The sequence below is a fragment of the Myotis yumanensis genome, unplaced genomic scaffold (genome assembly GCF_028538775.1).
Source record: "Myotis yumanensis isolate MYYU_CA2020_CCGP unplaced genomic scaffold, mMyoYum1.0.hap1 SCAF_8, whole genome shotgun sequence".
Classification (NCBI taxonomy): Eukaryota; Metazoa; Chordata; class Mammalia; order Chiroptera; family Vespertilionidae; genus Myotis; species Myotis yumanensis.
Genome location: NW_027223759.1, coordinates 8,367,761 through 8,384,725, shown reverse-complemented (window position 1 = coordinate 8,384,725; position 16,965 = coordinate 8,367,761). Strand labels below are relative to the sequence as shown.

General features: G+C 44.1%; 1 protein-coding gene across 1 annotated transcript in view; it reads left to right on the top strand.

The window, feature by feature from the left end:
* Positions 1-4,871, top strand: part of FTCDNL1 (formiminotransferase cyclodeaminase N-terminal like) — a 32,404-nt gene extending 27,533 nt beyond the window's left edge. Inside the window, exon 6 of the mRNA XM_070423272.1 lies at positions 3,537-4,871. Coding sequence (XP_070279373.1) covers positions 3,537-3,973 — 437 coding nt within the window. The 3' untranslated portion in view covers positions 3,974-4,871. The remainder of the gene's footprint in view (positions 1-3,536) is intronic.
* Positions 4,872-16,965: the final 12,094 nt, after the last annotated feature.

Below are 16,965 nucleotides of genomic sequence, written 5' to 3'. Positions count from 1 at the left end.
GTCTAACGGGTAGGACGCCTAAGACACCCCTAAGCAACTTCTGAGCCGCCGAACTGAAACTTCCTGTGCAGGAAAATGTGGAGAATCCTTTGACCTGAAAATTGATTGATGGCGGTGCCACTGAGAACTATTTTTGAGGATAGTTTTGATCTAAGGGGGAAGAAGGACGCGTGTCTCCTCTGAGTGCTGCCTTCTCATTGTTCTAATGGCCTCTTCACTATTGTTTTGTCTGAGTGCAGAATTTTATTTGTGTTCTTCCAGACGTGGTCCTACCACAAGCATCTTTAAACCAGACATTAATAGCGTAGTTCACAGTCATTACTGCCAGTGCTCAAACACAAATATCGCATTCGTGTTTGCAAAAGCTACACATCAGATGTTAATTAAGTGCATTTGGGTTTTTTTTTTGTTTTGTTTTTTTTTTTTGCTTAAACAATCTGGCAGAAAGAATTTACATCTCTATCAGTTCACCATAAGGTCTCTACAATATCTAAATCACCAGCCGTGCAGTATATGATAAATACAGTGTTTCCACACAAGAAAATAGCAGGATTGTCAGGAAAACATCAGGCCTGTTAGATTTCCTTGGGAAATAATAGCAACTGAATCTCAGTTTCTTTTTCTTTTTGATAAAAAAAAAAGTATTTAACTAGGAGTAAACACCAATATTTAGAATGACAAATTTTTTATTAAAGAATAGAACACATGGAAAGTGAAATCATAGCAGAGATTTTCCCTGTTTTTAGCCTGCTTGGGGGCATTGTGACAGTTGCATTGGAATAGAACTGGGATTTGAGCTTCGAGTGGGGAGATTCGCAGAGCAGCCTGCCAATCTGTGGAGGTAGGGGCTGGGCGAACCACAAACAAACAAACAAACTCACATCAGCTTTCTAATTTTAGAGCAAAAAGTGGAATCACTTTAATTATTTGACGTGTCACCTGAAATACGAGTTGCTGGGATTAATTACTTTCCTTATTTAAGAATTCTTGCGAAGTTTAATGAGCATAAAGAGTCAAATTCAGCATTTGAACAAAGTCAGTGGAACTGCTGGATTCGTTAGAATTAGTGCACCGTGATGGTGTTGGACTTGGAGGAAGTTGGGAAAGCATGCATTTGGGCAGAAAGTGGTTTTCTTTCCCTCTCTTCCTCTCTCCTCCTTCCTCTCTCTGCACTCCCTCCCCTTCCACGGGAGAAATGGGTCATGGCCTCCCAACCCCGCCGAAAGGGAACCCCTACCCGATAAGGTCAGAAACTTCTCAGGACTCATTGGATCGTCTTTGTTTATTCGCTGCTGAAGCTGTAGTGATAAAACAAATTATTGTGTAATTAAAGTTTAATAGAAGAATTTAAAATAACACATAGCAATGGGATACAGGAAAAAATGATCATTCTGTGCTAAGTGGTTCCCTCTTATTTTATTTAAAAGAGAATATAAAAGTTACTTCTGATGTTTATTTTTATTTTTTTAAGAAACAATTCACTTTTACATATGCCTTTCTTTTACGTATGCTTTTAAAGGTGTTTTTAAAATAGTGGGTTTTTAAAAATTAAGTAAACCAGTCTTGGGACAAGTATATTCTTTATCAAATTCTTGTGCTCTGGGCTGGAAATCTAAATGTTTTCTATCTTCAATAACTTACCTTAGGCAATGAATTCATTTGTTAACAAGAATGATCACCTTTGGAAATGTTACTAAAAGGGGGCAGTTCTTGGGCATGTGGTGGTAAAAGGTGCCTTGGAATCTTCTGGATTCTGTGGCTGTAGGAGGGACTGTCCCAGCCACTGCAGCGTGGGCACGAGGGCCCTGGGTCCATCTCAGGGACTCCCTCAAGCTGACACATTGCATGTGGATATCTGAATGCTGATTGGACACATCAACATTTTGAAATAGCTAAGCACAATAGGCCCAATATGTGTCTTGAATAGTTGTGCTTACTGTGGCAGAGTGTGTATAGAAATAGACTCTTCAGCAAAAATGAGTGAGATCATTGGAGTGATGGTGAAGATGAGACCAGTTCTTGAGTCAGAATAGGGAATGTATATCAGATTGGAGAAAATCGTTACCTGTTGGGTGGAGGAGAGAGAGAAGCCATGCTTGGATATTTTCTATTAATGAACGGCATTAGCATTGACCAAAAAAAAAAAAATTCCAGTGTGCTCTGTGAAATGTTGAAACTGATATACTTCTCAAAGATATTTAGAGTAAGCGATTGGTGTATGAGATTATGAGAGAGAGAGATGTATTGACTGTTAGGAAATTTAATTTTTGTGAAATCAGCATGATGGAGAACTACTGTAATCTGATTCATTTCTGCAGAATTCCCAGTAGGGAGGCCCAACCTCAGGAGTTGAAATGTTTTATTATGTGTACACATGTGGGAAAAAGGCGAAATGTGGTTTCCGTGTGCTGATTTTCTGTGAGGCGTCTATTAGTATGAGCGTACCCAGGCTAAGGCAGTAAAGCCCCCAAACCATGGCCGTCCAGGGAAAGTGAACCCAGAGGACATCTCTGATGGATACTGACATCCTGAGCAATATGTTTGAAAGTAGCAAGAAAAAGCTATGCCAGTAAAATGATGTTGAAATAGTAGCTAAGGAATTGTCATCTGCTGGAGATGAGGTCAGCCTTCTATCCTCCGTCAGTCCCTCATCAACCTTGCTTTCAGAAATATAAGGTTCCCCCAAAGTGAAGAAACTGCAAACCTAAGCTTTTTATGCCAATGCTAATTTAACCAAGTTGTCCATCTTAAAATGTAAACTATAATTAGAGCAGGGTTATTTATGTAACATGAACTGCACCATTCCTGAGGCAAGAAAAAAAGGGACATTTGCCCCCGGCTCTAAAGTAACGGGGCTCAGAGAGGCCTTGGCCATCCCAGGTCCTGGGGACGCTGGGGGTGGGACAGGTGCCTCCAATGGGTTGTACCTCAGTAGGTATACATAGTGCTCCAAACCCTGCCAAACCCACATTCTCATGAGACGCAAGTGTTTTTTCTCTTCCCAGTTCCAAGGCTTTTTGTCACTTTTTAGTGACCACCTTCCCTAACCAAGACTGTTGTTGAAGTTCCCTTGAATTGGGTGTTAACCTAACTCGGTGATAACGGGTGTGTTTGGGGGGGAAGGGATGGGTACAGAGTATGATTTATTCGTGTCTCCCAGAGCCTTAGGCCCAACCCTTGTGGAGATGTCCTTGGAAATGAATGAAAAGCCGACTTTTTGCTGCTGTTGATATTTAATACTAAAGTGCGCTGCCCCTTTTCTGTTGATCTTTGGGAAATTCTGGACCCTTAACTATTCTAGAAAAGACAACCTTCAGATACTTTCAGAGTAGATAAACGTTTCTGCTTTTAGCTTAAATAGCTCTGTTTTATATACATATATATTTTACAAAGTTCTGGAGTTGATAATGATATTTGTATTATTTTAAAGTACAACCACGTAAAGGTAGCTCCTTGGATTAAAATTGGCTAAAGAATAGAACATTCAGAAGGAGGGTTTTGCTTTGCTTGATTAACATGCTTTTCCAATGATTTAGGCGTCGGCGCCAGCCCGTATGTGATGAACTGCAATGTTACCATAGACTCTCAAGACTTGGCCTTGGGAAAAGAGATTGCTGGTGCCATTCGGGGCTCAAATGCAAGTGGACTGAAGGGCGTCCAAGCGATGGCTTTTCCCCATGAAGGGAAAATTGAGATAGCTTGCAACGTGGAGAGTTTTGAAGACCAAGAAGCTACAGAAACCTCAGAAGAGTCCCGATACATGTCTTATAATGTTCTTGGGGACCATTTTTCTTACATATCTCCTCATTACATAGAAACTCAAGTTAAAAAGCTGGCGGGTGATCGGGGAATTGGTACTATAGGGAGAGCATTAATTGGATTTACACCCCAAGAGTGCAAGAACTGTGCTGAATATGCTATAAAAGAAAATATCGGGGAATTCTGGAAGATACGGGGAGGTATTTTCATGTGATCCAGTTTAAGAATTCATGGAAATTTTAAGGAAAATTATCAATCATTACGAAGTTTTGTTTGGCCAGTGATGATGAGGGGAAGATACAAAGAGCTTGAAAAATTGGAAGCATTCTTTGCTCAACAGCCAGTCTTTATGGATTGTTCATAATCGCCCCTAGATAGTTCTAGTCCTCGTTGAAACTTCACGAGAACCTCTCTGCACCACGTTTATGCACTTTGTGCGTTAGAAGACCTCCCGAATCCACTGAGTGGAGTGGCCATGGCTGCCGAACCATGTCAATAGGCTTAATTGTTGAGAGCAAAACCAAAGATGGATTTGATTTCCTTGGTTTTCCCTAACTCATTATTTCCAAGGTCTGTATTCAACTTTCATTTTTCAAATGATTTTTTTTTAAATGTGTATGTTAAAAAAAATCAAGTACTTAGTGACTAAAAAGTGGGGAGAATTATAAAATAAAATTGCTCTTTCAAAGCCTGGTTGTTCTTTTTTGTCTTCCCACTTTTAGGATAACCTGTTGTTTATTGCAGAGATAACTCCAAAAACCCGATTTGCCTAATTTTTTAATGTTTATATAGGGAGATGGAATGGTGGTGTTGGGCATGACTTCAAGGAATTGTGTTTATCCTTTTTGGAATTTAAATGGGAAGTCTAAAGATTTAGGGAATATATTGCTTTTGAGCACAGAGAAGAGTATCAGTGGAAGGAATTTATTTGAAAGAAATCAAAATATGTAGTCATTTTGTGAACTAAAAGAAGCCACTTGTTGATTCTGGCAATTTTATGTAAATCTTTAGTATTTATATTGCTTTAGCACAGGGTCCTTTCTATCCATAAAGCACAAAGAAATGTATTTTTCTGTTGATTTTGTTTAACAAGAAAGATTATGGTCTTTCCAAATAGGAGCACATATTGTGAATTTATTTTATGGAATTAAAAATAAAAAATAGATTGAATTCAACCTTTTTATAGGATCCAGTTTTATATATATATATATATATATATATATATATATATATATATTTTTTTTTTTTTTTTTTTTTTTTTTTTTTCCCCCTGACATTTGACTCTTGAATCTGGTTGTGTTAATTTTGTTCCAGAATTATGCTTCTTTGGGCAGTTTTGCTGTCAATATAAATGCCCAAAAGTTGGGAAAATGATGGACTCGTTTGGTTTTCAGGCACAAGGACACTTGGTTGCTGTGGTGAAGAGAGCCAGTGCTGTCCAGTTAGACCCGATGTGTCTGTTTCTCCAATGGTGAGAGCTGAGAAGCAGCAGCGCCTAGTCCTTCTATTGCCTTGGCACAGGCCATGCAGCCTGGTGACCGAGCACTGGGCAGCGGGTTGGAGGGCGTGGGCTTACCTCCCATGGAGCTGGAGTTCCATCACCTATAAAAGGGGGAGAAGAGTTCTCATCTTGACCAAGGGCTGTGTCCTGGGGAACTAGATGGGACTTTGTAAGCTGAAATGTGAAAATGACACGGACTTCTAGTACTCTTCCCAGACCCATTCTAGACTTTGCTTCAGTCCTGGGCATCAATAGTGAGCAGGGGAGAGAGGGAAAAAGCACCTGCTGCCACTGAGTTGTCTGGGGCTGTAGGAGGATTTGCTTCGTTTGCCAGGCACCTGAGTGAACCTCTCCGGGTGCTGCCGCCGCATCCCAGGCTGCTGGCTTTGCACAAGGCCTGTCTCAAACCAAACATCTAGTTCATGGGTACGGTTCCCGTTGTGGAAGATAAAAAACATTCTGGAGATGATGGTGATGATGGTTGCCCAGCAATGTGAATACTTAATGCCATTGACCTATATACGTAAAAGCAGTTAAAATGGTAAATTTTATATATATATATATATATATATATATATATATATATATATATTCACAACTAATCATTAAAAAGTATATATTGATTCCACAAAAGTTTAAAAAAAACAGACATCTGAGTAAGATAATTTCACTAAGCCCATACTTATTAAATAAAGTTATGATGGACTTTGGCACTACATATGAGGGTTAGTTAATGTTTTAAAATAAAGTTGATTAAATTTGGCCTTTGATCGAAAAATAATAATTTATGATTTAAAAAATCTTCATTGTTTAAAGTATTACATAAGTCTCCTTCCCCCACCCCCATTGACCTCTCCCCGGCTTCCCCCATCCCCCAGCACATGCCCTCACCCCCCTACCGTCTGTGTCCATTGGTTATGCTCATATGCAAGCATACAAGTCCTTTGGTTGATATCTTACCCTCTCACCCACTGCCTTCCATCATAGGTTGGACAGTCTGTTTGACGCGTCTATGACTCTGATTTTATTTTTGTTCATCAGTTTATGTTATTTATTATATTCCACAAATGAGTGAGATCATGTGATATTTATCTTTCTCTGACTGGCTTATTTTGCTTAGCATAATGCTCTCCAGATCCATCCATGCTGTTGCAAATGGTAAGAGTTCCTTTTTACAGCAGCATAGTATTCCATTGTGTAGATGTACCACAGCTTTCTAATCCACTCATCTGCTGATGGGCACTTAGGCTGTTTCCAAATCTTAGCTATCTTACGATTTTTTTATAAAGAATTTTCGAATCCAGTACAATCACATCTTACTTCTTGTTCATATTCTAGTTCCCCTGTTCTTTCCTATTGTCTTTCTCTCTTCCCCTCCTCCCTTGCTCCACCATGGTTCTCTAGAAAATCTGAACCAGCAGTAAGTTGCCGTAGATTTAACTGGCAGACAGCTACCGTATCATCAGCATTTTCTAAGCCTTAGCTGACAGAAGTAGCTGGGATAGGTCTATAACATCGAAGGATTACCATATTGGGTTGAGAACATCTGGCAAAATGCACTGACAGATATCCTGACCCATATCAACCTTTTCTCATACTGGCCTCTTAGAAGCAAACTGACAGTTTGTGCAAACGTTTCTGCGGCATTTTGTTCTATGGGACTACAAAGTGGGCACTGTATGGAACGTGGCTCGTTTAACCTCGTCTCCTGCCAGATGACTGCCCGGGACTTGGGCAGGTTGTGAATAGGGCAAAATGGATGTGGGCAAATAGAGTTGACATCTTATCAACTTTTCCATGTTTCTGCTCTCCCCAACTTTAAACTTTAGCTTTTTGTCTCTTAGAAGAGGGACAAGGAAAACAAGACTCTAGGAAAGGGGTGGGCAAACTTTTTGACTCAAGGGCCACAATGGGTTCTTAAACTGGACAGTTTGCCCACGGCTGCGCTAGGACCTGAGGATGCTGGAGCTTTTGTTGCTTTTCTTGGGGGGTGGGAGGGAGGGGTATCATTTGCTTCCAACATGAATTTGGGCTTGACTCAACAATAAATTAAAACGACTTCAACCTGAGGGAGTGGGGCGGGCTACGTAAGATAAAACCGCAAAATAAAACCGAATGGGGGGGGCAGTATTTTCATTTCTCGACATAATGAGAAGCCTTGCTCGGTAACTGGCTTGTACTGTCTCGGAGGTGGCGTCCGCGGCCCACAAAGGACCGCTCTGTGAGAGATCTGCAAGGAATTTATCATTCCCTCTGGCTGAGCCAACGCAGGCTGATACACAGTTTTGTTTCGTATAAATATTCTCATGTTACTGTTTACTCTGTGGGGATCCGAGGGTCTCCCTGACAGGGTACGTGCTCCACAGCCTCGCTTTTAAGAGGCATGGGTTTGACTCTGTTGTTTGTACTTGCCCAGCAACTTCAGAGAGTGGCCCGGGAACGCGTTTGATAAGCATCCAGACCACGCTCCCGGAGCATGTCGCGCTCGGGGGTTAGGAAAGCTTATTGTTTTAAGCAGGCCCGCACACGGCCTCCGGGAGCCCATTTTTCATAGGAGAGAGCAGTGCAGACGCGAACCCCGGGCCCCTCGAAGGCTCCTCTGAGCTGGAAGCAGAGGTCCCGCTGCGTGTGGCTCTGGTGGGACGCAGCCTGATGCTGGATTGCCCTGCCATCTCCTCTGTCCCCACTGGACATATTTGGAGGCAGTTTAGTTTGTTGCGAATTAAGATGGGAGCCGGAGACCTAAACATGGGGCGAGCTTCTCTTGGTAAATGTGCAGTGCGTGCTGTCCAGCCACTGTCTCCCAGCCCCGCACCCCCTTCTACACGCTGCTTCTGCCCCTGGGATTCTGCAAACGGTGTTCCTTCTTTGCCAGCTGGTTTCCCATGGGGCTCTGCCATGCAGGGTGCTGGGCGGAGGGGCTTGCTCCCTCTTGTGGGCTGCCTGCTTCTGGCAGCCTCACCTCAGCCATGGATCTCAACCTGATGGAGGCACGGGGGGGGGCACTCTTCGTTCCAGGCTCCAGCTTTTTTTTTCTGATTGAGATATTTTTATTGATTTCAGAGAGGAAGGGAAAAGGAGAGAGAGAGAGAGAGAGAGAGAGAGAGAGAGAGAAACATCAATGATGAGAGAGCATCATTGATCGGCTGCCTCCTGCATGCCCCACACTGGGGATGAGCCTGCAACCCCGGGCATGTGCCCTGACCGGGAATCAAACCGTGACCTCCTGGTTCATAGGTCAATGCTCAACCACTGAGCCATGCTGGTTGGGTTTTTTTTCTTTTTTTTACATCAGCCTCCTCGTGCCCCACAGAAGCACCCGCCTTGGCAGGCTCATCACCTCCGAGATCTGGGCCCCCCTCTGCCAGGCTCCCCTCGAAGCTTGTGGGCCAGAGAACCCAGCCTCCTCCCCTTGTTTCCTCTGCCTGGGGGCGGGGGGCGGGGCCTCCTGGGTATGTCTCTGGGCAGCATGGCCTCTCTTGCCCTTTTCGTTCTCCAACAGCTGTGGGCCAGTTTCTTTCTCTAATGTTATCTCTTTCGAAATTCTTTGTGGTTCTCCCTGCTGGATCCTGTCAGAAGGAAACCCACCGGCGGACCCGACGGGAGGGCACGGGAACGAGGCAGAGCCTGTTCCGCAGTGGGTGGCGTCACCAATGGAAACAGCTCGTTGACGACCACTCGCCTTTGCTGCGCATTCGCATTTTGTTCTCTTAATTTCACTGTTTTCTTCTGGTCAAGCTCCAGTCTGTGTTCCCTCTCACAGGCTCGCTATTCTTTCAGCCAATAAGGAGTCTCAGTGCTCACTTGAGGCCAGGTTGGCAAGTATGGTAAATCAATGGGTAGAGTTTTCCAGTGAATGGCTTTGAAATGTAGACCAATATCATGGTAAAAGTAAAAGAATTGCAGTCTTTTCAGTCTTGTAATAGTTCCTTGTCTTTCCTTTTGTACCCCTCTTCACCTGCCGGTGAGATGATGCTTCTCAGCTGGTGCCACCCAGACCTTCCTTCCAAAGCTCTTGTGTATCATCCTGTTAACTGTATCTTAGGAAGTCCCACCTGCAGCCAGTCGTTGTCTCCTAACTTCTTAGATACCTGTATCTTCATGGAGGCCAAACTGCGTTGTCTAGCAGACTCCTTGTAATAAAACTCTGAGGTTTCTGGTAAGTGTAAATAATTGTTGGCCATCGATAAGTATTATTCTCTGTCTACCCCCAAATTATGTTTGGTGCTGCTGGGGAGTACGTACTCCTCAAACCCTGCTCTCTGTACTGTTTGTCCAGTGCATAGGTCCTTCATCCTGCTTCACTGTGCCAGCTGTTGGAGTCTGAGCCCCTCTGCCAGGGACTGGACCTTCTTGGATGCCAGGTATTCAATGGAGAAGACATGAGAAGTTGTAGGTATATAAGAGAATCTTTATTGTAGCCCAAGTAGCCATTGCTACTAGGGAGCCATTAGACAAAATTCAGTAAAGCAGTTCTTGCTAATACAGTAGCAAACCCAGGAGAACATCCTAGTAAAACAGCCTCACATAACAGCAGCCTTCTCGCTGGCTGGTCAGTAACATACTTTATACTCATTCAGACAAAAGAAGCTTCTTGCCAAATAGTGACCTCAATCTTTCGGGTCATAGGAGGGCACGCTTGTTCAATGCATACAGTGAAACTGCTGTGTCCTCGTACCTGCTAATGGCAACTTGGCTTTGAACATCCTGATTAGGATTCTCACACTCAGAGTGGCCTTGAATACCTGGCGTACACTGATTGATTAGGGTTCCCACAAGTGTCTTATCTTCCTTCTTGATACCTACTCCAATATTTTACAAGGATAAAAGAAAGATAAAGTATAGCAAGATACAAGAAAAGAAGTTTTCCCTGAACCCTTTTAGCATCGTTAACTGTAGCCATTTCTTATTGAATTCCAACTAAGTGTTAGGTCCTAGTTCATGATTTTCACAACAACCCTCTAGAGTAGATGACTGTAAAGTAATAAAATTTCCCAAGTTCGGTTAGTCACTGGGTCAACCAGGAGCTTCCTACCAGCATATCCCATATCCTGTGGGTTTCTACACTGCCATAACCCTAAATAGCACCCTGGAGCCGCATCCTCAGGACTCCAGGCCTCTCCTCTGAGGCTCCGTTGGCTTTTGTCTCTAGTTTCTTGTAATTCAGTTAGAAATTGCACAGCCACCTGGTCAACCCTCCCCTTCTATGGAGGATGGCTCACCTAAGAATCCTGGAACTCCTTTCAGACCTTAGACCCCTCCAGTACTTCTGCATTCTTCCCTTAAAACATCTCCCAGATCTGTCTTTTACACGGTTTGTCATCTACTGAGTTTTTTCCCATTTATTCGTTCACATACCTGGAATATCCATCAGCTTCCAGTGTCATAGCTTCCCGCCCTGGACTATCAGTGCCTCCTCTGAGGGACAGTGTCTCCTGTCCCATTAGACACAACCCTGCATCATTAAGTGAGGAGGTGGAGGATGAATCGCCACACACCCAGACTTCTCCCAGCTGAATTTTCCTGGGGTGAGCCACAGAACTTGGCGGCAACTAATTGGCAGACTCCTGGAATCACTCCCGCTGTCTTGAAAGAGCCAACTCAGCCATAGGACCTAGAATGGTCCCCATCGGCATTGAAGTCAGCAGGGAAATTGCCACCAGGTGGTGCCAAAACTGCAGACAGGACCAGGAGAGATTTGGCTTATGCAAGCCAATATTCCAGAACTTCTGGCTGGTGGACTCTGTAGAGTCACTTGGGTTATTTCTTTCATTTTGCATCCACATCCCCACATTTTATGCAATTATGTTTCTTGGACTTGACACATTGAGTCGTGGCAGGGTTTTATCCATCTCTTCTTTACAGTCTTGCTGGCTAGACTGTAAAGTCCCTGAGGATAGAGCTTTATTCACAGTATTTATTTAGCACCTACTGTATTTCAGTGGTACAGATTACAATGATGCTAATGAAACTTCAGCTGCAGGTTCCTTCACTTGCATGAAACCCTTGTGAGGCCGTATGATTTGTGAAACTTGCAAATGTAAGCTATTTTAGCCACAGTTTGTTGAAACTACTGTCTCTTCCCACTTATACTTGCTATTATACTTCCCTTCATGACTGGTGGGACCGGAGTGGCCAGGATCAGCCTCCTGAGCTCACAGCCTGGGCCGTAGCACAGATCCTATACTTGGTTCAGTCCCCGGCTATCGCTGAAACACTGGATGCGTGTAAAGAGCCAGATCCCCATTTTCATTTCCATTGGGCCCCACAGATGATGATGTAGCTGGTTCTGGGAACGACTATGGGCGTTTTGGACGCAGTTGAAGGGAGCATTGAGTTGGGTATAATTAGGATTTAGTGGGACATATTTATGTGGTTCTCAGTGACTTCCATGTGCAGTTAGGTTCCTCTGAGGAACCTAATATTATAAAACACTGTTCCTCCAGTGTCGGAGGGCTTCTGGGAATGCTCCTCTCACCCACTGTGTGCGCCACACAGGGCCGGGCCAGAGGAGTATCACAGAGGAATGTGTCCCTGGTGCCCGGCCCCAGAAACACTCCAGGGAGGGAGAGATCAAGGTGCAGGAGGCGTGGAGGCTGTGGGAAACCTTCCAATTATCAGTAGCACAACACTGTACACCAAGGGTGTAGTTCTTCATGGTGTCCACCCGGAACGGAACCTCAGGCCTGGGGAATGTGTGCATTGACGTAGCATATACGATTACACATACACCAGATTATCTTTTTGTCATGATAATAATATGAAATAGAATTGATCAAAACATGTTTTTAGGGAATGAATTGCTGATAGAACCACAAAGAGCATGTATATCTGTGAGTGAAGTTGCATGTTGGGAAGGTGCATGCTACACGTTAATAATTAAAATGTATATCAACCATTCTAGAAAGAAGAATGATTTAGCTCTGTATTCACTTTATAAAAAAATGACCAATCGTTGTCATTTGAGTAGGTGATCAAAGAGTATGCAGCCATAAAAATGTGGAAAACACGTAGAAAAGTATTACAGAGATAATTAATAATAAAAATGTCATGTTATTTTTTCAGGAATTTGCAATAGTGACAGTATTTCTCTACTTTTAAAAAATGTGTTGTGATTTATTTTTTCATTCTGAATTCATTTATGAGCTTATTTGTTAAAATTATTGTTCTATCTATGTTTGTTTATTTTTAATTGAGGCATAAGTGACCTAACAATGTATCAGTTTCTGGTGTACAATGTAATGATTCAATATTTGTATATGTTGCAAAATAATCACCACAGGCAGTCCAGCTAACATTCATCACCATATGATTGCTTTTCTTAAAGATGGTCCTGAAATTTTCATAAGCTTCAGGCCTCACAGAAGCATGAGCTGAACACAGGTGAGCACTCGACATGTGCATCATTTTCTTTAATCCTCCCAGCACTTAACTGAGATCGCTGTTATTCCAGCTTTCCCGGTGCAGAAGCCGGGGCTCAGATAAGTCACTTCCTTGAGGTCATGCAGCTGGTCAGCTGCAGGTGCAGGTTTCTGTCCGGGTCTGTGCTGTCTGAAGTCCGCGCTCTTACCCGTTGCTCTGTAGTTTCCGGAGCAGCGCATCCATTCCTCGGAAAAGCCTTCTAAGACCACCAGGTTGGATTGGATACTTCATCATGTCTGTCCTTCCTCTCACAGTCCGTATCACAGTGACTGAATTGCTCAAGTGAATGTTGTAATGATGCTTCAACCTCGGTGGAGGAAGCTGTTTTATTTACAGCGGAGCGGTCAGTACATATTGTCGCTGAGTCTGTTCTTTTAGGTCTACTAATTTGCAGAGGCTCCTTAGAGCAGCTTCTGGCTTCACACTCTTTCCCAACTTTCTCCCTCCCAGGCAGGAGGAGGGTCTGGGAACTACAAACCAGGCTCAGAATTAACACCCTGAGAGGGTCAGGTTTGTGCAGCTGATAATGGAGAGACATGATCATCCATTCATACCTTCACATGGAAGCTGGGTACCCATTCTAGGTGCCAGGTATCCACATCCAGGGGGTGAAGGTGGTGGCCATTCATGCCATAAAGGTGTGTCTCAGAGTGGCGTATTTTCGTAAACTGAGTCATCTTAAAACGGGGGAACACCTGTGTCCAATTTTCTCTGGAATGTACCACCGAGCTCTCTTGTACTGCTCGTTTCAGATGAGGTTTTCTGGATGACACCATCTGGCAAATGTCACCGTGATTAAAGTAAATACGCAGCATGGTTGACGCTGGGAGCCGATTTGAGTTTCCCTAAGTAGCCACATGTCCCAGGAGCAGGGCAGGCGCTCGCTCGGCTGGGAGAACTCGAGAGCCTCGCATTCCACGGCTCGGTGTCCGTCGAACAGCAGTGTGTGGCCCGCTGCGCTTTGAAGGGTTTTGTGTATTTTTCTTTTCTTACCACTGGGCATTTTTTTCTTTTTCCAGTTTATTTTGACACTAAGAAGAAAATATATAAAATTTTTTTAAAAACTTAGCTTTATGGTTGCCAAGTTTTTCTTCCAAACTAAGAAAAGAAACCAGTTGTTGAAAAATATGATGAATGGTACCCTTTGTTTTATTTTCAATGTAGCACATGAGGACAGTGCCATTGGCATGAGGCCAGGTTCCCTGGGCAGGAGGGGGGCGCTGGGCTGACCAGGGGCCCAGCCACCCGGAGGGGGGGTGTCAGGTTGGGGTGCCAGGATTCCCTCTCAGCCATCGCCAACATCTCCTTCCTTTCTCGCGTGCCCGGCCCTGCTAGCTTCCAGTCATTCGTCGTGCTTTCAGCACTTGCTACCGGTGAGGACGTCATCTATTTGTAGGAAAATGCCGTGGGTACAGTGTGGGGCTCCCCAGCCTTTGAGTTGTGGTTTTCCCGACTTCCACAGCTACCGACTTTGTTTGACTGTGGGATCGTGGGTGGCTGAGGGCAGCAGCCAGTGTTAATGTGTAAGCAAACGGGGGTTGTTAGCATTGTTCCTCCTCTATTGCTGTCTTGTCACCAAGTGGTTTGGGAGGAACGAGGAGCAGAGCCCAAGTTCTTGTTCTGCAAGTCAACCTCCCAGCCGCCCCCTCTGTGCGCTCTCTCCACCAGCCACAGAGGAAGGGCTGGGTGGCAAGGGTCACCCTTCACTTTTCAGAGCGGTCTCAGAGGCCTTTAAAGCATGTGTGTGTTTCCTGCGATGCTCCATCTGAAGCTGCTCTTCGGACCTGGGTAGACTGTAACTCAGCAGGACCTGTAGCCCTTGCCCAATTGCAGGTCCCTTCTGAAACTCTCTGTACCTGGACTGGAGCACTTGACTAATCATATATAATAAAAGGGTAATATGCAAATTGACCCTAAAGGCGGAACGACCAGAACAACCGCTGCACCAGTCACTATGAGACACACTGACCACCTCTCGGTCCCTTTCCCTGGCCAGCAGGCTCTGATTACCTGATGGTGAACGGGGAGGGGAACCGGGAGTGGGTGGCAGGGGTTGTGGGCAGTGCCAGGCCAAGGCCCCCGCCCCACCTGTCACCCCACACAGAAGGCGACCTGCTGCAGGGGCGGGAACAGCTGACCTCTCAGTCCCTTCCCCTGGCCGCCAGGCACCAATCACCCGATGGTGAAAGGGGAACTGGGGGTGGGTGGCGGTGGGGGGGCGGGGCCGGCTGTGGGCAGTCATGGAAGATGGCCTTGATCGCAGGCCAGGCCTATGGACCGTACCTGTGCACGAATTTCGTGCGCTAGGCCTCTAGTTTATGATAAGTTTCGTTTGCAATGGTATTTTTGCTGCTGGACTACAAGCTCATGGAGAACAGAGACTGTTTTACTCACCTTGGTAATCCCAATGCCTGTTGTCTGGAACTCTTTGCTGAATCAACTCATGTCCAAATAACTGAGGTCAGAGCCCTGGTGTTGGGTCAGGACTACTAGGCAGATATTTAATCATTTGTCCACTGACCTGAGGCTGTGCTGATGCCACTGAGTTCCATCGAGAAGGTGCCTTTAAATGGAGGGGCTGTTTGGAACTCTGAGGGAACAGAAGCTTTGGCTCGGCCTGTGGTGAGGCTGGGGAAATGGGACAGAGACACCATAATTCTTCCTAAAGATCGGTAAGAGACTGGCTCCAGAAGGCGAACACCTGACCCCTGACTTCCTACGGCAATGTCAGCAGGGGACAAAGTGTGCGTCTGAGAGCCTTACCCCTCTCCCTACTGTCTTTTTTAAAAATATATATATTTATTGATTTCAGAGAGGAAGGGAGAGGGAGTGAGAGATCATTGATTGGCTGCCTCCTGCACGCCCCCTACTGGGGCTTGAGCCCGCAGCCCAGGTATGTGCCCTCAATTGGAATCGAACTCGGGACCCTTCAGTCTGCAGGCTGACGCTTTATCCACTGAGCCAAACCAACTCCCCTACTGTCTTTACTCTCAGATTCAGGCTGTCCGTTAAATGCTCCGCGATCCACTTGCAAACTCTTCAAGAAAAATGATGCCAGGTTCTTTCTGTGGCTATCAGATTGGAGCTTTTCTTTCGTTGTTTTATTCAGTTAATTGAGCTGTGCTGGGAAGTTCAGTAATTTATTCTATGGAGTCTTTCTGTACAGATGATCGCAGGCTGAGGGAAGAGACTCCGCTAAAGCTCTCAGACACTCGAAATGCAGAATTCCTATTTTGGAAAACACCAGTGAGTCAGTGTCCTCAAATGTCATCAAGAAGAGACCGTCTCCATCACCAGCTTTCAGTAACGGAGCTCAGAGCTGCCTCCTTTTAGTGCGTCTTACATGTTTACAGTGTCTCATTCTTTCCTTGACTCTGGAGTTTCACGCCATATGGCCACATCTCTAAGTCATTTTTCAGCTGCTCTATTAAATAGTAAAATGAGATTCAGAACAGATTTCTTTGATTTTAAAATAGCATTTTGGGTGTGTGGCTTTTTTTGTAAATAAAAAAAGGAATTAAAGCACTCAAAAGCATGAAATTTCAGGTATTCCTACTCAGATGGTGAAATATGTAGCTTCGTACTTACTTTGGGTAAATACGTGCCTATCTCGTGTAATTTCCCTGCAGTCTTATTGATTCCTTCATTTTGCATACTGCAATTCATTTCTGCTTAAATAAGATTTGGTCTTTGCTACTGCTAATGAGCATAGATTGAAAATGAAATTAAAAGTATGTCTTTTATAACTATTCAATATTATATTTCTCATTAGAAATGATTGCTGTTGTCCATGAGGATACATACTACATGTCAATAACGCTCTGTTGCTATAGTTGTGGTTATGATTCTGATATTTAATAAAATAAAATGTAGGTTTCGCCTCTTTACGTTTTTCTGGAACTTTTAATGGTCAGCTTTTGAGAAGTTGCAAAGGAGAGAGTGTTCCTGCCAACATTTAGATCCCACAGGGTAGTGCTGGTCAGTGAGAGCTTAAAACATATACTCTTGCAGTTTAACACAATTTACTTGGTAAAGGATTAGCCATTTCAAAGGCTATTAAATATTTACTGCTTGTTTTCTGAGCCAGAAAAGGCATTTTGGTGTAAGCTGATTTTTTTTTTTAAGGACAATACTTAACAAAAGGAAACTGCTGCATGAACACATTCTGGAATATGAGTAAATTTGCCATTGATTCAGACTTTAGCAGCAGGGATTGTGTCAATCATAATTAATCAGCTTATGGGTATGTGATCTGAAATCTTCAATTATCCATTAAAATCTGG